This window comes from Haliaeetus albicilla, chromosome 31 (genome assembly GCF_947461875.1).
Source record: "Haliaeetus albicilla chromosome 31, bHalAlb1.1, whole genome shotgun sequence".
NCBI classification, from domain to species: domain Eukaryota; kingdom Metazoa; phylum Chordata; class Aves; order Accipitriformes; family Accipitridae; genus Haliaeetus; species Haliaeetus albicilla.
In genome coordinates, this window is record NC_091513.1 from 194,580 (window position 1) to 219,647 (window position 25,068).

At 65.5% G+C, this 25,068-nt stretch overlaps 1 protein-coding gene across 3 annotated transcripts in view; it reads right to left on the minus strand.

Moving 5' to 3' along the window:
• Window positions 1-85: 85 nt before the first annotated feature.
• NPHS1 (NPHS1 adhesion molecule, nephrin) overlaps window positions 86-25,068 on the minus strand; it is a 44,505-nt gene continuing 19,522 nt past the window's right edge. Inside the window, exons 11-28 of one of the 3 annotated variants that reach the window (XM_069774616.1) lie at window positions 24,341-24,479; window positions 23,382-23,506; window positions 21,588-21,756; window positions 20,850-20,979; window positions 18,913-19,085; window positions 16,031-16,171; window positions 14,394-14,534; window positions 12,173-12,294; window positions 9,954-10,131; window positions 8,856-9,015; window positions 7,176-7,444; window positions 4,904-5,015; window positions 1,574-1,737; window positions 997-1,050; window positions 699-901; window positions 490-550; window positions 332-378; window positions 93-218 (exon numbers count right to left, since the gene is read on the minus strand). In XM_069774616.1, the coding sequence (XP_069630717.1) occupies window positions 171-218; window positions 332-378; window positions 490-550; window positions 699-901; window positions 997-1,050; window positions 1,574-1,737; window positions 4,904-5,015; window positions 7,176-7,444; window positions 8,856-9,015; window positions 9,954-10,131; window positions 12,173-12,294; window positions 14,394-14,534; window positions 16,031-16,171; window positions 18,913-19,085; window positions 20,850-20,979; window positions 21,588-21,756; window positions 23,382-23,506; window positions 24,341-24,479 (2,436 nt within the window). In that variant the 3' untranslated portion in view covers window positions 93-170. Of the gene's footprint in view, window positions 219-331; window positions 379-489; window positions 551-698; window positions 902-996; window positions 1,051-1,573; window positions 1,738-4,903; window positions 5,016-7,175; window positions 7,445-8,855; window positions 9,016-9,953; window positions 10,132-12,172; window positions 12,295-14,393; window positions 14,535-16,030; window positions 16,172-18,912; window positions 19,086-20,849; window positions 20,980-21,587; window positions 21,757-23,381; window positions 23,507-24,340; window positions 24,480-25,068 lie in introns of those variants that run through there. The other 2 variants (XM_069774617.1, XR_011322846.1) reach the window with 2 other exon arrangements.

Below are 25,068 nucleotides of genomic sequence, written 5' to 3' on the forward strand. Positions count from 1 at the left end.
GATGTCATTTGGGGTCGGGTCATCTGAGAAGCGCCCCCCCCCCCCCCCCCCTTTAAACACACAGAAGCCAGTTAAGCTCCTCCCCCACCGAGGGGGCGGGGTTTATTAGGGTGATGGGCGTGGCTTGTTGGAGGGGGGGCGTGGCTTGCCGATGGGGCCCCGCCCTCTTTTCACACCAGCTCCCCTTGGGCGGTGAAGCGAAGATCCGGGGGGGTCGGCTGTTGGGGGGGAGGGGCGGGGTGGGCGGGGTCAGACAACTAAGGACCGCCCCCCCGACCCCACCCATCCCATAATTCCAGGGGACACCACCCCACCCCCCCCCCCCACTCACCTCCTGGGAGCCCCCCCACTCGGCCACGTCCTCGTAGGGGTGGAATTCTGGGTGAGACCAAAAAAAAAACCCCCCCCAAAAAAGGGGGGAGGGGGTGGGGGGTGGGGGGAGGGGCAGAGGGACACACCCCTCCCCCACCCCCCAAAACATATACTCACCCACAACAGGGTCCCATGGGTGGGGGTCGCTGGGGGTCACCCATGACCCCGTAGAGCTCAGCTTGGGGTTTTTTTGGGGGGGGGGGAAATACCATTGAGACCCCCCGGGGGGGGAGGGGAAAATGGGGGGGGGGGAGGGGGGGACACACCCAGTGTCTGGGTCACCCCCCCCCCCCAAAGTGGGGTCTCCCCCCCCTCCCCCCCCTCACCTCCAAGCTTTCGGGCGGGGCGGTCACGTGACCGTAGTCGTTGGGGGACCCCGCCTTCGGCCGCCCCCGCCCGACGCTCGGCTCCGCCCCCCGGGTGTGACGTCGACGCCGCCACCACGCCCCCCATAGGACGGCGTGACCCAACAGCACGAGCCCCCCCAGGGCGCTCAGGGCCCCCGCCAGGGCGGGGGGAAACGCAAAGCCTGATGGGAGACAAAATGGACGCCGGCGGGGGGAGGAGAAGACGCCCCGACTCCCCCTCCCCCCCTTCCCAGGGGCCTCAGGGGCGGGGACTCACCTGCAGGGGGCGTGGCCGGCTCCTCCCACCCCGCCAGCGAATCCTCGGGCAGCTCTGAGAGAGGGAAAGCGGGTATTTCCGCTCACTTCCGGTTCCCGCCCACCCACTTCCTGTCCCCACCCAGAGGTATTTCCGCTCACTTCCGGCTCCGAGGCCTCCCCCCACCTTCACTTCCGGTTCCCGCCCACCCACTTCCGGTCCCCACCCAGAGGTATTTCCTCTCGCTTCCTGTTCTGCTTCTACTTCCGGGGCCGCCGCCCACCTCCAGGCCCCTCCTTCCTCGCCAGGCCGGACCCACTTCCGGTCTAGCCGCCCAACTTCCGGGTCCGCGGCACGCTATTTCAGGTTCCGCCAGCCCCCCCCCCACTTCCGGGTGAGAGGTTGCCCCCCCTCCCCTTCCACCAGGCCAGGCCACTTCCGGAAGGGAGCATTTCCGGCGGCACTTCCGGGTCGCTCCACCATCCTCTTCCGGCCCGGAGACGCATTTCCGGCCTACTTCCGGTTTGGCCGCCCCGTTTCCGGTTTCTACCCGTTTCCGGTCCCCGGCCCCGCTTCCGGCCCCGCCTCTCCCCGTTACCGGAAGTGACGGCTCGGATGACGGCAGCGGCGCTGTCCCCGCGGTCGTTGCGCGCCCTCACAGCGACGTCATAGGGCGTGGCAGGGCGGAGCCCCTCCAGCGTCAGGGTGGAGCCGGGCACGAGGATGGTGGCGGCGGGGGGCGGGGCGCCGGGGCTTCTCGCGCTGGAAAGGGGGCGGAGACCGGAAGTGTGGGGGTGGGTCGACCGGAAGTGGGAACGGAAACGCGCTTGGCGTCACCGGAACTTCCCTGAAATCGCCCCGCGGAGACCGGAAAATGGGGGGGGGTGATTATGGGAGACCCGGAAGTGTGGCCGGGACCCCGAGGAGGACCGGAAATGAGGCCTGGCGGGACCGGAAGTGATGCAGACCATGGGTGCCGGGGCCGGAAATGGAGCTGGGGGGGGTCCCGGTGGGGTTTTTGGGGTCCCATGGGGGGGTTTGGGGGGGTCCCCACCGCGTTTGGGAGGGGCCAAGGGAATTTTGGGGGGAGAAAAGGGATTTTGGGGGGTCCCATGGGGGGTTTTGGGGTCCCCATGAGGGTTTTGGGGGGTCCCCATGAATTTTTGGGTGGAACCAAGGATTTTTGGGGTGTCCCATGGGGGGTTTTGGGGTCCCCATGACGTTTTGGGGGTCTTCATGGGTTTTGGGGGGTCCCATGGGGATTTTTGGGGTCCCCATGACATTTTGGGGGGTCTTCATGGATTTTGGGGGCACCCAAGGGATTTTGGGGTGTCCCATGGGGGTTTTGGGGGGTCCCCATGACATTTTGGGGGGTCTTCATGGGTTTTGGGGGCACCCAAGGGATTTTGGGGTGTCCCATGAGGTTTTTGGGGTCCCCATGAGGGTTTTGGGGGTCGTCATGAATTTTGGGGTGGAACCAAGGACTTTTGGGGTGTCCCATGAGGATTTTGGGGTCCCCATGACGTTTTGGGGGTCTTCATGGGATTTGGGGAGACCCAAGGGATTTCGGGGTGTCCCAAACAGGTTTTGGGGTGTCCCATGGGGATTTTGGGGGGTCCCCATGACATTTTGGGGGGTCCTCCTGGATTTGGGGGGCACCCAAGGGATTTTGGGGTGTCCCATGGGGATTTTTGGGGTCCCCATGACATTTTGGGGGGTCTTCATGGGTTTTGGGGGCACCCAAGGGATTTTGGGGTGTCCCATGGCGGTTTTGGGGTGTCCCATGAAGATTTTGGGGTGTCCCATGAGGATTTTGGGGGGTCCCCATGACATTTTGGGGGGTCTTCATGGCATTTGGGGGCACCCAAGGGATGTTGGGGGGCACCCAAGGGATTTTGGGGTGTCCCAAACAGGTTTTGGGGTCTCCCATGGGGATTTTGGGGTCCCCATGAGGTTTTGGGGGGTCCTCATGGATTTTGGGGGCACCCAAGGGATTTTGGGGTGTCCCATGAGGATTTTGGGGTCCCCATGACATTTTGGGGGGTCTTCATGGCTTTGGGGGGCACCCAAGGGATGTTGGGGTGTCCCATGAAAACTTTGGGGTCCCCATGAGGGTTTTGGGGGTCTTCATGGGATTTGGGGAGACCCAAGGATTTTTGGGGTGTCCCATGAGGATTTTGGGGTGTCCCATGGGGATTTTGGGGGGTCCCCATGACATTTTGGGGGGGGTCTTCATGGGATTTGGGGGCACCCAAGGGATTTTGGGGTGTCCCAAACAGGTTTTGGGGTGTCCCATGGGGATTTTGGGGGGTTCCCATGACATTTTGGGGGGTCCTCCTGGATTTGGGGGGCACCCAAGGGATTTTGGGGTGTCCCATGGGGGTTTTGGGGGGTCCCATGACATTTTGGGGGGGTTTCATGGGATTTGGGGGCACCCAAGGGATGTTGGGGTGTCCCATGAAAACTTTGGGGTCCCCATGAGGGTTTTGGGGGTCTTCATGGGATTTGGGGAGACCCAAGGATTTTTGGGGTGTCCCATGAGGATTTTGGGGTGTCCCATGGGGGGTTTTGGGGGGTCCCCATGACATTTTGGGGGGTCTTCATGGCATTTGGGGGCACCCAAGGGATGTTGGGGGGCACCCAAGGGATTTTGGGGTGTCCCAAACAGGTTTTGGGGTCTCCCATGGGGATTTTGGGGTCCCCATGAGGTTTTGGGGGGTCTTCATGGGATTTGGGGGCACCCAAGGGATTTTGGGGTGTCCCATGGGGGTTTTGGGGGGTCCCCATGACATTTTGGGGGGGTCTTCATGGGATTTGGGGGCACCCAAGGGATTTTGGTGTGTCCCATGAGTATTTTGGGGTGTCCCATGAAGATTTTGGGGGGTCCCCATGACATTTTGGGGGGTCTTCATGGGATTTGGGGGCACCCAAGGGATGTTGGGGGGTACCCAAGGGATTTTGGGGTGTCCCAAACAGGTTTTGGGGTCTCCCATGGGGATTTTGGGGTCCCCATGAGGTTTTGGGGGGTCCTCATGGATTTTGGGGGCACCCAAGGGATTTTGGGGTGTCCCATGAGGATTTTGGGGTCCCCATGACATTTTGGGGGGTCTTCATGGCTTTGGGGGGCACCCAAGGGATGTTGGGGTGTCCCATGAAAACTTTGGGGTCCCCATGAGGGTTTTGGGGGTCTTCATGGGATTTGGGGAGACCCAAGGATTTTTGGGGTGTCCCATGAGGATTTTGGGGTGTCCCATGGGGATTTTGGGGGGTCCCCATGACATTTTGGGGGTCTTCATGGGATTTGGGGGCACCCAAGGGATTTTGGGGTGTCCCAAACAGGTTTTGGGGTGTCCCATGGGGATTTTGGGGGGTTCCCATGACATTTTGGGGGGTCCTCCTGGATTTGGGGGGCACCCAAGGGATTTTGGGGGGTCCCATGGGGGTTTTGGGGGGTCCCCATGACATTTTGGGGGGTCTTCATGGGATTTGGGGGCACCCAAGGGATTTTGGGGTGTCCCATGGGGGTTTTGGGGTCTCCCATGGGGATTTTGGGGTCCCCATGAGGTTTTGGGGGGTCCTCCTGGATTTGGGGGGCACCCAAGGGATTTTGGGGTGTCCCATGAGGATTTTGGGGTGTCCCATGAGGATTTTGGGGTCCCCATGACATTTTGGGGGTCTTCATGGATTTGGGGGGCACCCAAGGGATTTTGGGGTGTCCCATGGGGATTTTGGGGTGTCCCATGGGGGTTTTGGGGGGTCCCCATGACATTTTGGGGGGTCTTCATGGCATTTGGGGGCACCCAAGGGATGTTGGGGGGCACCCAAGGGATTTTGGGGTGTCCCATGGGGGCTTTGGGGTGTCCCATGGGGATTTTGGGGTCCCCCCGAGGTTTTGGGGTCCCCCGAGGTTTTTGGGGTCCCCCCCCACCTGAGGAGGAAGCTCTGGGGGAGCCCCCCGTCGAAGCCGGGGGTCCAGGCCAGGCGGAGGGAGGTGGGGGTGACCCCCGACACCCGCAGATTTTGGGGGGGCTCCGGGCGATCTGGGGGGGGGGGGAGGGTCAGGGGGGGTCCCCACGCGCCACAGGGACCCCCATTTCCTCCCAGTACCCCCCAGTATCCTCCCAGTGGCCTGCCAGTGCCCCTCCCAGTAGCCTCCCAGTGCCTCCCAGTAACCTTCCAGTGGTCCCAATAGCCTTCCAGTGCCTCCCAGTATTCTCCCAGTGCCCCCCAAGTCCTCCCAGTGCCCCCCAAGGCCTCCCAGTGCCCCCCAAATCCTCCCAGTATCCCCCCAGTGTCCTCAGCATCCTCCCAGTGCCTCCCAGTTCTCCCAATACCCCTCCCAGTGTCCCCCAAATCGTCCCGGTGTCCCCCCCCAAATCCTCCCAGTGTCCCCCCCAGTGCCCCCCAAATCTTCCCAGTGTCCCCCCAGTGTCCCAAATATCCTCCCAGTGCTTCCCAGTATCCTCCCAGTACTCCCAATAGCCCTCCCAGTGCCCCCCAAATCCTCCCAGTGTCCCCCCAGTGTCCTCAATATCCTCCCAGTACCCTCCCAGTGCTCCCAATATCCTTCCAGTGCCTCCCAGTATCTTCCCAGTTCCCCACAAATCCTCCCAGTGTCCCCCAAATCCTCCCAGTATCCTCAATATCCTCCCAGTACCTCCCAGTAGCCTCCCAGTGCTCCCCAATGTCCTCCCAGTGCCTTCCAGTACCCTCCCAGTGCTCCCAATATCCTCCTGGCACCTCCCGGTATCCTCCCAGTGCCCCCCAAATCCTCCCAGTATGCTCCCAGTGCCCTCAATATCCTCCCAGTGGTCCCAGTATCCTCCCAGTGCTCCTCAATATCCTCCCAGTGCCTCCCCGTACCCTCCCAGTGCTCCCAATATCCCTCCCAGTGGCTCCCAGTATCCTCCCAGTGCCCCCCAAATCCTCCCAATGCCTCCCCAGTGTCCTCAACATCCCTCAGTTCCTCCCAGTACTCTCCCAGTGCTCCCAATATGCCTCCCAGTGCCCCCCAAATCCTCCCCCCAGTGTCCTCAACATCCTCCCAGTGCCTCCCAGTACCCTCCCAGTGCTCCTCAATATCCTCCCAGTGCCTCCCCGTACCCTCCCAGTGCTCCCAATATCCCTCCCAGTGGCTCCCAATATCCCTCCCAGTGGCTCCCAGTATCCTCCCAGTGCCCCCCAAATCCTCCCAATGCCTCCCCAGGGTCCTCAACATCCCCCAGTTCCTCCCAGTACTCTCCCAGTGCTCCCAATATGCCTCCCAGTGCCCCCCAAATCCTCCCCCCAGTGTCCCCAACACCCTGCCAGTGCCTCCCAGTACCCTCCCAGTGCCCTCAATATCCCTCCCAGTGCCCCCCTCCAACCCTCCCAGTGCCCCCAAGGTGCTCCCAGCGCCATCCAATCTCATCCCAGTTCCTCCCAGTACCGAGCTGAGCTACCCCTTCGGCACTGGTACCCCCACCCCACCGGTACCAGTAACCCCCCCCTCTCCCCAGTCCCAATTACCACCCTAATACTGGTACAAGCTACCCCTCCCAGTACTGATACTACCTCCCAGTACCAGCTAACCCCCGATACCAGTATGAGCACCCCAATACCAGTAACCCCCTCCCATCCTCCTCAATATCCTCCCAGTACCCTCCCAGTGCTCCCAATATCCTCCCAGTGCCTCCCCGTACCCTCCCAGTGCTCCCAATATCCCTCCCAGTGGCTCCCAGTATCCTCCCAGTGCCCCCCAAATCCTGCCAGTGCCTCCCCAGGGTCCTCAACATCCCCCAGTTCCTCCCAGTACTCTCCCAGTGCTCCCAATATGCCTCCCAGTGCCCCCCAAATCCTCCCAGTGTCCCCAACACCCTGCCAGTGCCTCCCAGTACCCTCCCAGTGCTCCCAATATGCCTCCCAGTGCCCTCAATATCCCTCCCAGTGCCCCCCTCCAACCCTCCCAGTGCCCCCAAGGTGCTCCCAGCGCCATCCAATCTCATCCCAGTTCCTCCCAGTACCGAGCTGAGCTACCCCTTCGGCACTGGTACCCCCACCCCACCGGTACCAGTAACCCCCCCCTCTCCCCAGTCCCAATTACCACCCTAATACTGGTACAAGCTACCCCTCCCAGTACTGATACTACCTCCCAGTACCAGCTACCCCCCGATACCAGTATGAGCACCCCAATACCAGTAACCCCCTCCCAGTGCCGGTACCGGCGAGCCGGAGCTGGAGGCGACGCCGAACGGTGCCCAGCGAGTTTTGGGCGACGCAGACGTAGGCGCCGAGGGTTTGGTTCTGGTCCCAGTCCCAGTTCTGGTCCTGGTGCCAGTTGAGGTACTGGTACCGGTGTCGGTTCTTGTACTGGTCCCAGTTCCGGTGGTGGTAGTAGCGGTCGCGGAGGCGGGCCCGATCCTGGCTGATGTTGGCCACGGTGAGGAGGCTGCTGGTCCAGGCACCCTCGTGCCACTGGTGCTCCTGGAACCTGGGGTAGAACTGGCACCAGTTGGGGTGGAACTGGGACTGGGGTGGCCCAGTTGAGCCCAGTTGGCCAGCCCAGTTGGTCCCAGTTGGCTCCGGATGGGGCCCGATTGGCCCAGTTGAGCCCCGTTGGGTCTGGATGGGCCCGGTTGAACCTGCTTGGTCCCAGTTGGGTCTGGTTGGGCCCAGTTGAGCCCAGTTGGGTCTGGTTGGGCCCAGTTGGGTCTGGTTGGACCCAGTTGAGCCCAGTTGGGTCTGGTTGGACCCAGTTGAGCCCAGTTGGGTCTGGCTGGGCCCAGTTGGGTCTGGTTGGGCCCAGTTGAGCCCAGTTGGGTCTGGTTGGGCCCAGTTGAGCCCAGTTGGGTCTGGTTGGGTCCAGTTGAGCCCAGTTGGGTCTGGTTGGGCCCAGTTGAGCCCAGTTGGGTCTGGTTGGGCCCAGTTGAGCCCAGTTGGGTCTGGTTGGGCCCAGTTGAGCCCAGTTGGGTCTGGTTGGGTCCAGTTGAGCCCAGTTGGGTCTGGTTGGGCCCAGTTGAGCCCAGTTGGGTCTGGTTGGGTCCAGTTGAGCCCAGTTGGGTCTGGTTGGGCCCAGTTGAGCCCAGTTGGGTCTGGCTGGGTCCAGTTGATCCCAGTTGGGTCTGGTTGGGCCCAGTTGAGCCCAGTTGGGTCTGGCTGGGCCCAGTTGGGTCCGGTTGGGCCCAGTTGAGCCCAGTTGGGTCTGGTTGGACCCAGTTGAGCCCAGTTGGGTCTGGTTGGGCCCAGTTGAGCCCAGTTGGGTCTGTCTGGGCCCAGTTGGGTCTGGTTGGACCCAGTTGAGCCCAGTTGGGTCTGGCTGGACCCAGTTGAGCCCAGTTGGGTCTGGTTGGGCCCAGTTGACCCCATTTGGTCCCAGTTGGGTTTGGTTGGGCCCAGTTGACCCTGCTTGGACCCTGCTTGGGTCCAGTTGGGTTTAGTTTGGCCCCAGTTGAGTCCAGTTGGGCCTGGTTTGGCCCAGTTGATCCCAGTTGGGTCTGACTGGGCCCAGTTGACCCCAGTTGGACTCTGCTTGGGTGCGGTTTGGCCCAGTTGATCCCAGTTGGGTCTGGTTTGGCCCAGTTGACCCCACTTGGACCCTGCTTGGGTCCAGTTGGGTTTAGTTTGGCCCCAGTTGAGTCCAGTTGGGTCTGGTTTGGCCCAGTTGGGTCTGGCTGGGCCCAGTTGACCCCAGTTGGGTCTGGCTGGGCCCAGTTGACCCCAGTTGGGTCTGGTTTGGCCCAGTTGACCCCAGTTGGGTCTGATTGGGCCCAGTTGACCCCGCTTGGACCCTGGTTGAGTCCAGTTGGGTCTGGTTTGGCCCAGTTGGGTCTGGCTGGTCCCAGTTTGGCCCGGTTGGTCCCAGCTTGGCCCAGTTGGTCCCAGTTTGACCCAGTTGGGGGTACCTGGCCTCTTCGGGGCGCAGCGGGTGGCCCTGGTGCTCCCAGCGCAGCTCCACCCTGGGCACGCCCTGGGCGCGGCACCGCAGCTGAGCCGTGTCCGCCCCATCGGGCACCAGCACCGGCACCGGCTCCGCCTCCGACTCTGCCTCCAGCTCGGGGCCATCTTGGGGGGGGGGAGGAGGGCGTCAGGGCTGCGATTGGTCCTCAGGGGTTCAACCCCGCCCTGGGGAGACCCCGGGAACCGCCCCTCCCTGGGTCCCTCCCCCGGCCTCAGTCCCTTCCTCATTGGCTGTCCTCTGCATCGGATGCCCCACCCCTCCCTGGTGTCCCCCCATTGGTTGTCCCCAAATGTGGGTGGCCCCCATTGGGTGACCCCTCCCACGGATGTCACCCATTGGGTGATCCCTCCCAGGTTGTCCCTTGTTGGGTGTCTCCCATTGGATGACCGCTCCCATCATTGTCCCCCATGGTGTGACCCCTCCCACGAATGTCCCTCATTGGGTGTCCCCCATTGGGTAGCCCCTCCCATGGTTGTCCCTCATTGGGTGACCCCTCCCATGAATGTCTCCCATTGGTTGGCCCGCCATTGGGTGGCCCCTCCCATGATTGTCCCTTGTTGGGTGTCTCCCATTGGGCGACCCCTCCCACGAATGTCCCCCATTGGGTGACCCCTCCCATGGATGTCACCCATTGGGTGTCTCCCATTGGGTGACCCCTCCCATGGATGTCCCTCATTGGGTGTCCCCCTCATTGGGTGACCCCTCCCATGGATGCCCCTCATTGGTTGGCCCCCTATTGGGTGACCCCTCGCATGATTGTCCCTTGTTGGGTCTCTCCCATTGGGTGACCCCTCCCACAAATATCACCCATTGGGTGACCCCTCCCATGGATATCACCCATTGGGTGTTCCCCATTGGGTGACCCCTCCCAGTTTGTCCCTTATTGGGTGTCCCCCATCAGGTGCCCCCTCCCACCAACACCCCTTATTGGGCGTCTCCCCCCATGAACGCCCCCCCCTCCATTAACCAGCCTCCCATTGGCTGCCCCGCCCCACCCCGCCCCTTAAGCGGCCCCTCCCTCCGAGGAGGGGGCGGGACTCACAGCGCACCACCAGGCGGACGATGGCGCGGGCGGGGGGGGCCACGCCCGTGTCCACCCGACACTCGTAGGGTCCCGCCAGGTCCCGCCGCGCCCCCAGCACCCGTAGGCGCCCCACGGGGGCCCCGCCCTCGGGGCGCAGCTCCGGGGGGACGGCCGACGCCCCCGACGCCCCCGACACCTGCGGGGGGACGGGGACGCCGGGATGTCACCGGCGTGGGACGGCGGGTGCCGCTGTCGCCCCCCACCCACCGCGTGGCCTCGGTGTGTCCCCCGTGTCCCCAACGTCCCCAACGCCCCCAACGTCCCGAACGCCCCCAACGTCCCCAACGTCCCCAAAACCCCCAACGCCCCCAACGTCCACAACGTCCCCAACGTCCCCAACGTCCCCAATGTCCCCAACGTCCCCAACGTCCCCAACGTCCCCAACGTCCCCAAAACCCCCAACATCCCCAAAACCCCCAACGCCCCCAACGCCCCCAAAACCCCCAATGTCCCCAACGTCCCCAATGTCCCCAACGCCCCCAACGCCCCCAACGTCCACAACGTCCACAACGCCCCCCAAACCCCCAACGCCCCCAACGTCCACAACGTCCCCAACGCCCCCAACGTCCCCAATGCCCCCAACGTCCCCAAAACCCCCAACGTCCCCAACGTCCCCAACACCCCCAACGTCCCCAACGTCCCCAACGTCCCCAACGTCCCCAAAACCCCCAACATCCCCAAAACCCCCAACGTCCCCAACGTCCCCAACACCCCCAACGTCCCCAACGTCCCCAACGTCCCCAACGCCCCCAACACCCCCAACATCCCCAACGTCGCCAACGTCCCCAATGTCCCAAACGCCCCCAACGTCCCCAACATCGCCAACGTCCCCAACGTCCCCAACACTCCCAACACCCCCAACGCCCCCAACGTCCACAACGTCCCCAACGCCCCCAACGTCCCCAATGCCCCCAACGCCCCCAACGTCCCCAACGTCCCCAACGTCGCCAACGTCCCGAACGCCCCCAACGTCCCCAACGTCCCCAACGCCCCCAACGTCCGCAACGTCCCCAACGTCCCCAACGTCCCCAACGCCCCCAACGTCCCCAATGCCCCCAACGTCCCCAACGCCCCCAACGCCCCCAACGTCCCCAACGTCGCCAACGCCCCCAACGTCCGCAACGTCCCCAACGTCCCCAACGTCCCCAATGCCCCCAACGTCCCCAATGCCCCCAACGTCCCGAACGTCCCCAACGCCCCCAACGTCCCCAATGCCCCCAACGCCCCCAACGTCCCCAACGTCCCCAACGTCGCCAACGTCCCGAACGCCCCCAACGTCCCCAACGTCCCCAACGCCCCCAACGTCCGCAACGTCCCCAACGTCCCCAACGCCCCCAACGTCCCCAATGCCCCCAACGTCCCGAACGCCCCCAACGCCCCCAACGTCGCCAACATCCCCAACGTCCCCAACGCCCCCAACGTCCCGAACGCCCCCAACGTCCCCAACGTCCCCAACGTCGCCAACATCCCCAACGTCCCGAACGCCCCCAACGTCCCCAACGTCCCCAACGTCCCCAACGTCGCCAACATCCCCAACGTCCTGAACGCCCCCAACGTCCCCAATGCCCCCAACGTCCCCAACGCCCCCAACGTCCCCAACATCGCCAACGTCCCCAACGTCCCCAACACTCCCAACACCCCCAACGCCCCCAACGTCCACAACGTCCCCAACGCCCCCAACGTCCCCAATGCCCCCAACGTCCCCAACGTCCCCAACGTCCCCAACGTCCCCAACATCCCCAACGTCCCGAACGCCCCCAACGTCCCGAACGCCCCCAACGCCCCCAACGTCCCCAACGCCCCCAACATCCCCAACGTCCCCAACGCCCCCAACATCCCCAACGTCCCCAACGTCCCCAACGTCCCCAACACCCCCAACATCCCGAACGCCCCCAACGTCCCCAACATCGCCAACGTCCCCAACGTCCCCAACACTCCCAACACCCCCAACGCCCCCAACGTCCACAATGTCCCCAACGCCCCCAACGTCCCCAATGCCCCCAACGTCCCCAACGTCCCCAACGCCCCCAACGTCCCAAACGCCCCCAACGTCCCCAACGTCCCCAACGTCCCCAACGTCGCCAACATCCCCAACGTCCCGAATGCCCCCAACGTCCCCAACGTCCCCAACGCCCCCAACGTCCCCAACGTCCCCAACGCCCCCAATGTCCCCGTACAAGGCGCCCCCAGGTGAGGCAGCCGGGGGGCAGGGGGCTGCCTTCGGCCTCGCACAGCAGCTCCGCGCTGCCGCCCTCCTCCACCTCCACGGGGTCGGGCACCCGCACAATGGCCGGGGGGTCTGTGGGTGGGGGTCAAAGGTCAGCGGGGTGGGGTCGGGGTCAGCGGGGTGAGGTCAAAGGTCAGCGGGGTGGGGGGGCAGAGGTCAAGGGCGGGAGGGGGATGGCGGGGGGGGATATTTGGGTGCCGTGGGGTGCTACAGGGTGTTATAGGGTGCTATAGGGTGCTGTGGGGTGTTATAGGGTGCCATAGGGTGCTGTGGGTGCTATAGGGCTCTATGAGGGTCTATAGGGTGCTGTGGGGTGCTGTGGGGCTCTACAAGGGTCTATGGGGTGCTGTGGGATGTTATAGGGTGCTATAGGGTGCTATGGGGTGTTATGGGGTGCTATAGGGTGCTGTGGGGCTCTATGAGGGTCTATAGGGTGCTGTGGGGTGCTGTGGGATGTTATAGGGTTCTATAGGGTGCTATGGGGTGTTATGGGGTGCTATAGGGTGCTGTGGGGCTCTATGAGGGTCTATAGGGTGCTGTGGGGTGCTGTGGGGTGCTATGGGATGTTATAGGGTGCTGTGGGGTGTTATAGGGTGCTATGGGGTGCTGTGGGGTGCTACAGGGCTCTATGAGGTGCTATAGAGTGCTATGGGATGTTATAAGGTTCTATGGGGTGCTACAGGGTGCCGTGGGGTGCTATAGGGTGCTGTGGGGTGCTATGGGATGCTATAGGGCTCTATGAGGTGCTATAGGGTGCTGTGGGGTGCTGTGAGGTGTTATAGGGTGCTATAGGGTGATGTGGGGTGCTGTGGGGTTCTGTAGGATTCTGTGGGGTACTGTGGGGTGCTGTGGGGTTCAATAGGGTGCTATAGGGTGCAGTGGGATGCTATAGGGTTCTGTGGGGTTCTATAGGGTTCTATGGGGTGCTGTGGGGTGCTGTGGGGTGCTATAGGGTTCAGTAGAGTTCTATAGGGTTCTCTGGGGTGCTGTGGGGTGCTCTAGGGTTCTGTAGAGTTCTATAGGGTTCTATGGGGTGCTGTGGGGTGCTATAGGGTTCTGTAGAGTTCTATAGGGTTCTCTGGGGTGCTGTGGGGTGCTATAGGGCTCTGTAGAGTTCTATAGGGTTCTCTGGGGTGCTGTGGGGTGCTATAGGGCTCTGTAGAGTTCTATAGGGTTCTCTGGGGTGCTATAGGGTTCTGTAGAGTTCTGTAGGGTTCTCTGGGGTGCTGTGGGGTTCTGTAGAGTTCTATAGGGTTCTATGGGGTGCTGTGGGGTGCTCTAGGGTTCTGTAGAGTTCTATAGGGTTCTATGGGGTGCTGTGGGGTGCTCTAGGGTTCTGTAGAGTTCTATAGGGTTCTCTGGGGTGCTGTGGGGTGCTATAGGGCTCTGTAGAGTTCTATAGGGTTCTCTGGGGTGCTGTGGGGTGCTATAGGGCTCTGTAGAGTTCTATAGGGTTCTCTGGGGTGCTATAGGGTTCTGTAGAGTTCTGTAGGGTTCTCTGGGGTGCTGTGGGGTTCTGTAGAGTTCTATAGGGTTCTATGGGGTGCTGTGGGGTGCTCTAGGGTTCTGTAGAGTTCTATAGGGTTCTATGGGGTGCTGTGGGGTGCTATAGGGTTCTGTAGAGTTCTATAGGGTTCTCTGGGGTGCTGTGGGGTGCTATAGGGCTCTGTAGAGTTCTATAGGGTTCTCTGGGGTGCTGTGGGGTGCTATAGGGCTCTGTAGAGTTCTATAGGGTTCTCTGGGGTGCTGTGGGGTGCTATAGGGCTCTGTAGAGTTCTATAGGGTTCTCTGGGGTGCTGTGGGGTTCTGTAGAGTTCTATAGGGTTCTATGGGGTGCTGTGGGGTGCTCTAGGGTTCTGCAGAGTTCTATAGGGTTCTATGGGGTGCTGTGGGGTGCTATAGGGCTCTGTAGAGTTCTATAGGGTTCTCTGGGGTGCTGTGGGGTGCTATAGGGCTCTGTAGAGTTCTGTAGGGTTCTCTGGGGTGCTGTGGGGTGTTATAGGGTTCTGTAGAGTTCTATAGGGTTCTCTGGGGTGCTGTGGGGTGCTATAGGGTTCTGTAGAGTTCTATAGGGTTCTGTAGAGTTCTGTAGGGTTCTCTGGGGTGCTGTGGGGTGCTCTAGGGTCCTATAGGGTGCTACAGGGTTCTATAGGGTTCCTCAGGGTGCTGACAGTGGACGCGGAGGCGGAGGTGGGTGCTGGCCGCCCCCTCGGCGTTTCGGCACTCGACCCCGTAGGTGCCGGCGTCCCCCCGGGTGACGTTGGTGATGGCCAGGCCCCCCCCCTCCAGCAGGCGGTGGCGGGGGGACCCCTCTGTGGGGCGGGGTCAGGGGTCAGGGGTCACGGGCCACACCCCCGGGACCCGCCCGAGGCTGCGGGGGGGCACCGTGCCCTCCCAGTGCCTCCCAGTAACCCTGCAGACCCCTCCCAGTGACTCCCAGGAACCCCATAGTCCCTTCCCAGTGTCTCCCAGTGCTCCCAGTAACCCCGCAGACCCCTCCCAGTGCTCCCAGTAACCCTGCAGACCCCTCCCAGTGGCTCCCAGGAACCCCATAGTCCCTTCCCAGTGTCTCCCAGTGCACCCAGTAACCCCGCAGACCCCTCCCAGTGCTCCCAGTAACCCCGCAGACCCCTCCCAGTGGCTCCCAGTAAACACATGGTCCCTTCCCAGTGCCTCCCAGTGCTCCCAGTAACCCCATAGCCCCCTCCCAGTGCCTCCCAGTAACCCCATAACCCCTCCCAGCACCCCCTTTGTGCCTCCGGATCCCCTCCCAGTGCTTCCCAGTACCACCCAGCGCCTCCATAATGCCTCCCAGCGCCCCCAGCTTCCCCCTCCCGCTGCTCCCAGTGCCTCCCAGTGCTCCCAGTAACCCCATAGCCCCCTCCCAGTACCTCCCAGTGCCTCCCAGTAACCCCATAACCCCTCCCAGCACCCCCTTTGTGCCTCCGGATCCCCTCCCAGTGCTTCCCAGTACCACCCAGCGCCTCCATAATGCCTCCCAGCGCCCCCAGCTTCCCCCTCCCGCTGCTCCCAGTGCCTCCCAGTGCTCCCAGTAACCCCATAGCCCCCTCCCAGTACCTCCCAGTGCCTCCCAGTAACCCCATAACCCCTCCCAGCACCCCCTTTGTGCCTCCGGATCCCCTCCCAGTGCTTCCCAGTACCACCCAGCGCCTCCATAATGCCTCCCAGCGCCCCCAGCTTCCCCCTCCCGCTGCTCCCAGTGCCTCCCAGTGCTCCCAGTAACCCCATAGCCCCCTCCCAGTACCTCCCAGTGCCTCCCAGTAACCCCATAACCCCTCCCAGCACCCCCTTTGTGCCTCCGGATCCCCTCCCAGTGCTTCCCAGTACCACCCAGCGCCTCCATAATGCCTCCCAGCGCCCCCAGCTTCCCCCTCCCGCTGCTCCCAGTGCCTCCCAGTGCTCCCAGTAACCCCATAGCCCCCTCCCAGTACCTCCCAGTGCCTCCCAGTAACCCCATAACCCCTCCCAGCACCCCCTTTGTGCCTCCGGATCCCCTCCCAGTGCTTCCCAGTACCACCCAGCGCCTCCATAATGCCTCCCAGCGCCCCCAGCTTCCCCCTCCCGCTGCTCCCAGTGCCTCCCAGTGCTCCCAGTAACCCCATAGCCCCCTCCCAGTACCTCCCAGTGCCTCCCAGTAACCCCATAACCCCTCCCAGCACCCCCTTTGTGCCTCCGGATCCCCTCCCAGTGCTTCCCAGTACCACCCAGCGCCTCCATAATGCCTCCCAGCGCCCCCAGCTTCCCCCTCCCGCTGCTCCCAGTGCCTCCCAGTGCTCCCAGTACGCACCGGGCAGGAGGGGGCGGCCGGCCAGGCTCCATGCGCAGCTCTCCACGGGGGGGTGGGCGAGGATGACGAGGGGCAGCCGCGCCCCCCCGTGCTCCCGCGCCACCACCAGTGCCCCCGCCCCGACCGAGAACTGGGGGGCATCTGGGGGGGGTCCCAGTAAGCCCACAGACCCCTCCCAGTGCCTCCCAGTAAGGTCCAGGAACCCCACAGGCCCTTCCCAGTACCTCCCAGTAAGCCCCAGTGCCATTCCAGTGCCATCCCAGTGCTCCCAGTAGCACCGGCAGCAACGCAGACCCTTCCCAGTACTCCCAGTAAGCCCCAGGAACCCCACAGGCCCTTCCCAGTGCCTCCCAGTAAGGCCCAGGAACCCCACAGGCCCTTCCCAGTACCTTCCAGTAAGCCCCAGTGCCATTCCAGTGCCATCCCAGTGCTCCCAGTAGCACCGGCAGCAACGCAGACCCTTCCCAGTACTCCCAGTAAGCCCCAGGAACCCCACAGGCCCTTCCCAGTGCCTCCCAGTAAGGCCCAGGAACCCCACAGGCCCTTCCCAGTACCTCCCAGTAAGCCCCAGTGCCATTCCAGTGCCATCCCAGTGCCATCCCAGTGCTCCCAGTAGCACCGGCAGCAACACAGGCCATTCCCAGTACTCCCAGTAAGCCCCAGGAACCCCACAGGCCCTTCCCAGTGCCTCCCAGTAAGGCCCAGGAACCCCACAGGCCCTTCCCAGTACCTCCCAGTAAGCCCCAGTGCCATTCCAGTGCCATCCCAGTGCTCCCAGTAGCACCAGCAGCAACGCAGACCCTTCCCAGTACTCCCAGTAAGCCCCAGGAACCCCACAGGCCCTTCCCAGTACCTCCCAGTAAGCCCCAGTGCCATTCCAGTGCCATCCCAGTGCTCCCAGTAGCACCAGCAGCAACGCAGACCCTTCCCAGTACTCCCAGTAAGCCCCAGGAACCCCACAGGCCCTTCCCAGTGCCTCCCAGTAAGGCCCAGGAACCCCACAGGCCCTTCCCAGTACCTCCCAGTAAGCCCCAGTGCCATTCCAGTGCCATCCCAGTGCTCCCAGTAGCACCGGCAGCAACACAGGCCATTCCCAGTACCCCCAGTAAGCCCCAGGAACCACACAGACCCCTCCCAGTACCTCCCAGTAAGCCCCAGTGCCATCCCAGTGCTCCCAGTAACACTGGCAGCAATGCAGACCCCCCCCATCCCTTCCCAGTCCATCCCAGTCCCCCCCAATTCCCTCCCAGTCAATCCCAGTCCCCCCCAGTTCCCCCCAAATCCCCTCCCAGTCCCCCCCAATTCCCTCCCAGTCCATCCCAGTCCCCCCCAACCCCCTCCCAGTCCCTCCCAGTCTATCCCAGTCCCTCCCCAGTCCCCTCCCAGTCCCCTCCCAGTCCTTCCCAGTCTATCCCAGTACCCTCCCAGTCCCCCCAGTCCCCTCCAATCCCCTCCCAGTCCCCCCCATTCCCCTCCCAGTCCCTCCCAGTCTATTCCAGTCCTTCCCAACCCCCTCCCAGTCTACCCCAGTACCCTCCCAGTCCATCCCAATCCTCTCCCAGTCTATCCCAGTACCCTCCCAGTCCCTCCCAGTCCCCTCCAATCCCCTCCCAGTCCTTCCCGGTCCCTCCCAGTCCTCCCCAGTCCCCTCCCAGTCCCTCCCAGTCTATCCCAGTACCCTCCCAGTCCATCCCAATCCTCTCCCAGTCTATCCCAGTCCCCTCCCAGTCTATCCCAGTTCCCTCCAATCCCCTCCCAGTCCCTCCCAGTCTATCCCAGTACCCTCCAATCCCCTCCCAGTCCCTCCCAGTCTATCCCAGTACCCTCCCAGTCCCCCCAGTGCCCTCCCAGTCTATCCCAGTTCCCTCAGATCCCCTCCCAGTCCCTCCCAGCCTATCCCAGTCCCCTCCCAGTCCATCCCAATCCTCTCCCAGTCTATCCCAGTACCCTCCCAGTCCCTCCCAGTCCCCTCCAATCCCCTCCCAGTCCCTCCCAGTCCTCCCCAGTCCCCTCCCAGTCCCTCCCAGTCTATCCCAGTACCCTCCCAGTCCATCCCAATCCTCTCCCAGTCTATCCCAGTACCCTCCCAGTCCCCTCCAATCCCCTCCCAGTCCCTCCCAGTCCCCCCCCAGTACCCTCCCAGTCCCTCCCAGTCTATCCCAGTACCCTCCCAGTCTATCCCAGTACCCTCCCAGTCCCTCCCAGTCCCCCCCCAGTACCCTCCCAGTCCATCTCAATCCTCTCCCAGTCTATCCCAGTCCCCTCCCAGTCCCTCCCAACCCCCTCCCAGTCCCCCCAGTGCCCTCCCAGTCTATCCCAGTTCCCTCAAATCCCCTCCCAGTCCCTCCCAGTCCCTCCCAGTCTATCCCAGTACCCTCCCAGTCCACCCCAATCCTCTCCCAGTCCCCTCCCAGTCCCTCCCAACCCCCTCCCAGTCCATCCCAATCCTCTCCCAGTCCCTCCCAGTACCCTCCCAGTCTCTCCCAACCCCCTCCCAGTCCATCCCAATCCTCTCCCAGTCCCTCCCAGTCCCCTCCCAGTCTCTCCCAGTGCCCTCCCAGCCCCCCCCAACCCCCTCCCAGTCCCCCCCAGTCCCCTCCCAGTCTCTCCCAGTGCCCTCCCAGCCCCCCCCAACCCCCTCCCAGTCCCTCCCAGTCCCCTCCCAGTCTCTCCCAGTGCCCTCCCAGCCCCCCCCAACCCCCTCCCAGTCCCCCCCAGTCCCCTCCCAGTCTCTCCCAGTGCCCTCCCAGTCCATCCCAATCCTCTCCCAGTCCCTCCCAGTCCCCTCCCAGTCTCTCCCAGTGCCCTCCCAGCCCCCCCCAACCCCCTCCCAGTCCCCCCCAGTCCCCTCCCAGTGCCCCCCCGGCCCAGCCCCCACTCACGCCGCAGGACGAGGCGGTGGTCGGCGCTGACGGCCACGCCCAGGGCGGGGCTGAGGGCGTGGCAGGTGACGCGCTGGCCTTGGTCCCCGGGGCCCAGGGGCAGCCGGAGGCGGGAGGCGACCGACACCCCCCCGAAGGCGCCCGCGCTGGGGGGCAGCCGCTCCCCCGCCAGCCTGGGGGGGCACTGGGAGGCACTGGGAGGAACTGGGAGGGGGCTGGGGGGGGCTGGGGGGCACTGGGAGGAACTGGGAGGGGGCTGGGAGGGGCTGGGGGGCGGCTGGGGGGCACTGGGAGGGGGCTGGGAGGGGCTGGGAGGGGGCTGGGGGGCACTGGGAGGGGACTGGGGGGCACTGGGGGACACTGGGAGGAACTGGGAGGGAGCTGGGGGGCACTGGGAGGGGGCTGGGGGGGGCTGGGGGGCACTGGGAGGAACTGGGAGGGGGCTGGGAGGGGCTGGGGGGCGGCTGGGGGGCACTGGGAGGGGGCTGGGAGGGGGCTGGGGGGCACTGGGAGGGGACTGGGGGGCACTGGGGGACACTGGGAGGAACTGGGAGGGAGCTGGGGGGCACTGGGAGGGGGCTGGGGGGGGCTGGGGGGCACTGGGAGGAACTGGGAGGGGGCTGGGAGGGGCTGGGGGGCGGCTGGGGGGCACTGGGAGGGGGCTGGGAGGGGCTGGGAGGGGGCTGGGGGGCACTGGGAGGGGACTGGGGGGCACTGGGGGACACTGGGAGGAACTGGGAGGGAGCTGGGGGGCACTGGGAGGGGGCTGGGGGGGGCTGGGGGGCACTGGGAGGAACTGGGAGGGGGCTGGGAGGGGCTGGGGGGCGGCTGGGGGGCACTGGGAGGGGGCTGGGAGGGGCTGGGAGGGGGCTGGGGGGCACTGGGAGGGGACTGGGGGGCACTGGGAGGAACTGGGAGGGGGCTGGGAGGGGCTGGGGGGTGGTTGGGGGGCACTGGGAGGGGGCTGGGAGGGGCTGGGAGGGGGCTGGGGGGCACTGGGAGGGGACTGGGGGGCACTGGGAGGAACTGGGAGGGGGCTGGGAGGGGCTGGGAGGGTGCTGGGGGGACTGGCAGGGTGCTGGGGGGCACTGGGAGGGGACTGGGGGGCACTGGGAGGCACTGGGAGGAACTGGGAGGGGGCTGGGAGGGGCTGGGAGGGTGCTGGGGGGGACTGGGAGGGGACTGGGGGCACTGGGAGGCACTGGGAGGAACTGGGAGGGGGCTGTGAGGGGCTGGGGGGCACTGGGAGGAACTGAGAGAGGGCTGGGAGGGGCTGGGGGGCACTGGGGGGCACTGGGAGGCACTGGGAGGGGGCTGGGAGGGGGCTGGGGGGCACTGGGAGGGGACTGGGGGCACTGGGAGGCACTGGGAGGAACTGGGAGGGGGCTGGGGGGCACTGGGAGGGGGCTGGGAGGGGACTGGGGGGACTGGGAGGGGGCTGGGGGGCACTGGGAGGGGACTGGGGGGCACTGGGAGGCACTGGGAGGAACTGGGAGGGTGCTGGGGGGGACTGGGAGGGGACTGGGGGCACTGGGAGGCACTGGGAGGGGGCTGGGGGGCACTGGGAGGCACTGGGAGGGGGCTGGGAGGGGCTGGGAGGGTGCTGGGGGGGACTGGGAGGGGACTGGGGGGCACTGGGAGGAACTGGGAGGGGGCTGGGGGCACTGGGAGGCACTGGGAGGAACTGGGAGGGGGCTGGGGGGCACTGGGAGGCACTGGGAGGAACTGGGAGGGGGCTGGGAGGGGCTGGGGGGCACTGGGAGGGGACTGGGGGGCACTGGGAGGTACTGGGGGGCACTGGGAGGGCACTGGGGTCAATTGGGGACATTGGGGTCATGCGGGGACACTTGGGGACAGGGGTCACGAGGGGTCACGAAGGGTCACGAGGGGTCACGGGGTCACAGGGGTCAGGGGTCACGGGGGGGGGCGTGACCCACGTGCGTCCGTGTCGGTGCCAGCGCAGGTCGGGGGCGGGGTGGGCGGTGGCGGCCAGGCAGGTGAGTGTCAGGGTGTGGCCGGGGCGGGGCTCGCGGGGCGAGGCCGTGATGGTGACCGACGCCGGCGGGACTGGGGGCGGCGGGGGAGGGGCGGGGTCGCCGGGGGTCACGGCCGCCCCATAACCTGCCCCATAACCTATAGCCCGCCCCACAGCTGCCCCATGGCCACCAGCACCCTATAGCCCGCCCTATAGCCCGCCCCATAGCCCACCCTATAGCCTGCCCCATAGCCTGCCCTATAGCCTGCCCCATAGCCTGCCCCATAGCCCGCCCCATAGCCCACCCTATAGCCTGCCCTATAGCCTGCCCCATAGCCCACCCTATAGCCTGCCCCATAGCCCACCCCATAGCCCACCCTATAGCCTGCCCTATAGCCTGCCCCATAGCCTGCCCCATAGCCCGCCCCATAGCCCACCCTATAGCCCGCCCTATAGCCTGCCCCATAGCCCACCCTATAGCCTGCCCCATAGCTTCCCCATGGCCACCAGCACCCTATAGCCCGCCCCATAGCCCACCCTATAGCCTGCCCTATAGCCTGCCCCATAACCTGCCCCATAGCCCACCCCATAGCCCGCCCCATAGCCTGCCCCATAGCCCACCCCCAGCCCCCAGCACCCCCCAGCCCCCCCCAAGCCCTGTGACCCCCCCCCTCCGCCCCACATCTCCCCCCCCCCTCACAGAGGACGCGGAGTCGGGCCCTGGGGGGGTCCCCGGGGGGGTCCCCGGGGGTCTGGCAGCCGTAGGCCGCCCCGTTGTCGCTGGGGGTCAGCGCCAGCACCAGCTCCCGCGTCACCACCGGGCCCCCCCCCGACGCCTGGGGGGCACCCTCCTTCAGCGGGCGGCCGTCCTGGGGGGGGGCACCCATGGGTGGGGGGGGGGGGACACGGGTATGGGTGTGCTGGGAAATGGGGAGGGGGTCCCAAAACTGGGGGGGGCACCCAGGGGTTAATGGGGGGGGGATATGGGTGTTCGGGGAAATTGGGGGGGGGCTGGGAGGGTGGGGGGGGGTTCCATAACTGGGTGGGGGGGCACCCATGGGTGGGGGGGGGGGACACGGGTATGGGTGTGCTGGGAAATGGGGAGGGGGTCCCGTAACTGGGGGGGGCACCCAGGGGTTAATGGGGGGGGAACTGGGTGTGCTGGGAAATTGGGGGGGGGTCCTGTAACTGGGGGGGGGCACCCAGGGGTTAATGGGGGGGGGAACTGGGTGTGCTGGGAAATGGGGAGGGGTCCTGTAACTGGGGGGGGCACCCAGGGGTTAATGGGGGGGGGGAACTGGGTGTGCTGGGAAATTGGGGGGGGGCTGGGAGGGTGGGGGGGGGGTTCCATAACTGGGTGGGGGGGCACCCATGGGTGGGGGGGGGGACACGGGTATGGGTGTGCTGGGAAATGGGGAGGGGGTCCCAAAACTGGGGGGGGCACCCAGGGGTTAATGGGGGGGGGGAACTGGGTGTGCTGGGAAATTGGGGGGGGGCTGGGAGGGTGGGGGGGGTTCCATAACTGGGTGGGGGGGCACCCATGGGGGGGGGGACACGGGTATGGGTGTGCTGGGAAATTGGGGGGGGGTCCTGTAACTGGGGGGGGCACCCAGGGGTTAATGGGGGGGGGATATGGGTGTCTGGGGGGGTCCCAAATGGGTGCTCAAGCAGGGTGGGGGGGCACCCAGGGGTTAATGGGGGGGGGGAACTGGGTGTGCTGGGAAATTGGGGGGGGGTCCCGTAACTGGGGGGGGCACCCAGGGGTTAATGGGGGGGGGAACTGGGTGTGCTGGGAAATTGGGGGGGGGCTGGGAAATTGGGGGGGGGCTGGGAGGGTGGGGGGGGTTTCCATAACTGGGTGGGGGGGCACCCATGGGTGGGGGGGGGGGACACGGGTATGGGTGTGCTGGGAAATGGGGAGGGGGTCCCGTAACTGGGGGGGGCACCCAGGGGTTAATGGGGGGGGGGAACTGGGTGTTCGGGGAAATTGGGGGGGGGCTGGGAGGGTGGGGGGGGGTTCCATAACTGGGTGGGGGGGCACCCATGGGGGGGGGGGACACGGGTATGGGTGTGCTGGGAAATGGGGAGGGGGTCCCAAAACTGGGGGGGCGCCCAGGGGTTAATGGGGGGGGGGGAACTGGGTGTGCTGGGAAATTGCGGGGGGGTCTGGGAGGGTGTGGGTGTGGTTTGGGTGGGGTCTGGGTGGGTGGGGGGTCCCATAACTGGGGGGGGCACCCAGGGGTTAATGGGGGGGAACTGGGTGTCGGGGGGGGGGGTCTGGGTGGGTGTGGGTGTGGTCTGGGTGGGGTCTGGGTGGGTGGGGGCGGTGTGGGTGTGGTCTGGGTGGGTGGGGTGTGGTCTGGGTGGGGGTGGGTGGGGTCTGTGTGGGTGGGGGCGGTGTAGGTGTGGTCTGGGTGGGTGTGGGTGTGGTCCGGGTGGGTGGTGGGGGTGTGGGTGTGGTCTGGGTGTGGTCCGGGTGGGGTGTGCCTCCCACCTTGGTCCAGACGAGGCGGGGGGGCGGGTGCCCCCCCCGGGCGTGGCAGGCGAGACGCACGCGCTGCCCCACCCGGAAGGTGGAGTTGGGGGGCGGGGCCTCCAGCCAGAGCTCCTGGGGGGGGTCTGGGGAGGGGGCGGGGCTAGCGGGGGACACGCCCCTCCCCGGCTTCGGCCACGCCCCCCCAGTTGCCAGTTCCTCCCTCCAGTGCCTCCCAGTCTCCCCCACGTCCCTCCCAGTCCCCTCCCAGTCCCCTCCAGTATATCCCAGTATATCCCAGTCCCCCCCAGTCCCCTCCCAGTCCCTCCCACTATATCCCAGTCCCTTCCAATCCCCTCCCAGTCCCTCCCAGGCCCCTCCCAGTATATCCCAGTCTATCCCAGTCCCCTCCCAGTATATCCCAATCCCCTCCCAATGCCCCCCAATCCCCTCCCAGTCCCCCCCAGTCCCTCCCAGTCCCCCCCACTCCCCTCCCAGTCCCATCCCAGTCTATCCCAGTCCCCTCCCAGTCTATCCCAGTCCCTCCCCGTCCACCCCAGTCCCCTCCCAGTCTATCCCAGTCCCTCCCAGTCTATCCCAGTCCCCTCCCAGTTTATCCCAGTCCCCTCCCAGTCTATCCCAGTATATCCCACTATATCCCAGTCCCCTCCCAGTCTATCCCAGTCCCCCCCACTCCCCTCCCAGTCTATCCCAGTCCCTCCCAGTCCCCTCCCAGTCCCTCCCAGTCTATCCCAGTATATCCCACTATATCCCAGTCCCCTCCCAGTCCCTCCCAGTCTATCCCAGTCTATCCCAGTCCCTCCCAGTCCCCTCCCAGTCTATCCCAGCCCCCTCCCAGTCCCTCCCAGTCCCTCCCAGTATATCCCAGTCTATCCCAGTCCCTCCCAGTCCCCTCCCAGTCTATCCCAGCCCCCTCCCAGTCCCCTCCCAGTCCCTCCCAGTGCCCCCCCAGCACCCACGGGTGACGCTGAGGGGGAGGGCGGCGCTCCGTGACCCCACCCCGGGGGCGGCGGCCTCGCACACCAGGACCCGCCCGTGGTCCTGGCGCCGCCCCACCAGCGTGACGTTGGACACCGTCACCGAGCCACGCCCCTCCGCCTGGGGGGCCACGCCCAGTCAGCGGGGGGGGGCACCCACCCCCCCATAGACCCAGACCCCCCCACCCGCCCATGGGACCCCCCATCACCCATGGGACCCCCCCCCCACCTACCCATGGGGGCACCCCCACCCATGGGACCCCCCCACCCGGGGGGCACCCCCCCACCCACCCAGGGACCCCCCCTCCACTCAAGGGACCCCCCCCCACCAACCCAGGGACCCCCCCCCCATCACCCATGGGACCCCCACCCAGGGACCCCCCCCATCACCCAAGGGACCCCCACACCCACCCAAGGGACCCCCCCCCATTACCCATGCGACACCCCCCACCCATGGGACCCTCACCCAGGGACCCCCCCATCACCCAAGGGACCCCCCCACCCATAGGACCCCCACCCAGAGACCCCCCCCATTACCCATGGGACACCCCCCACCCATGAGACCCCCACCCAGGGACCCCCCCATCACCCAAGGACCCCCCCAACCCATGGGACCCCCACCCAAGGAGCCCCCCACCCATGAGACCCCCACCCAGGGACCCCCCCACCCACCCATGGGACCCCCCCACCCATGACACCCCCACCCAGGG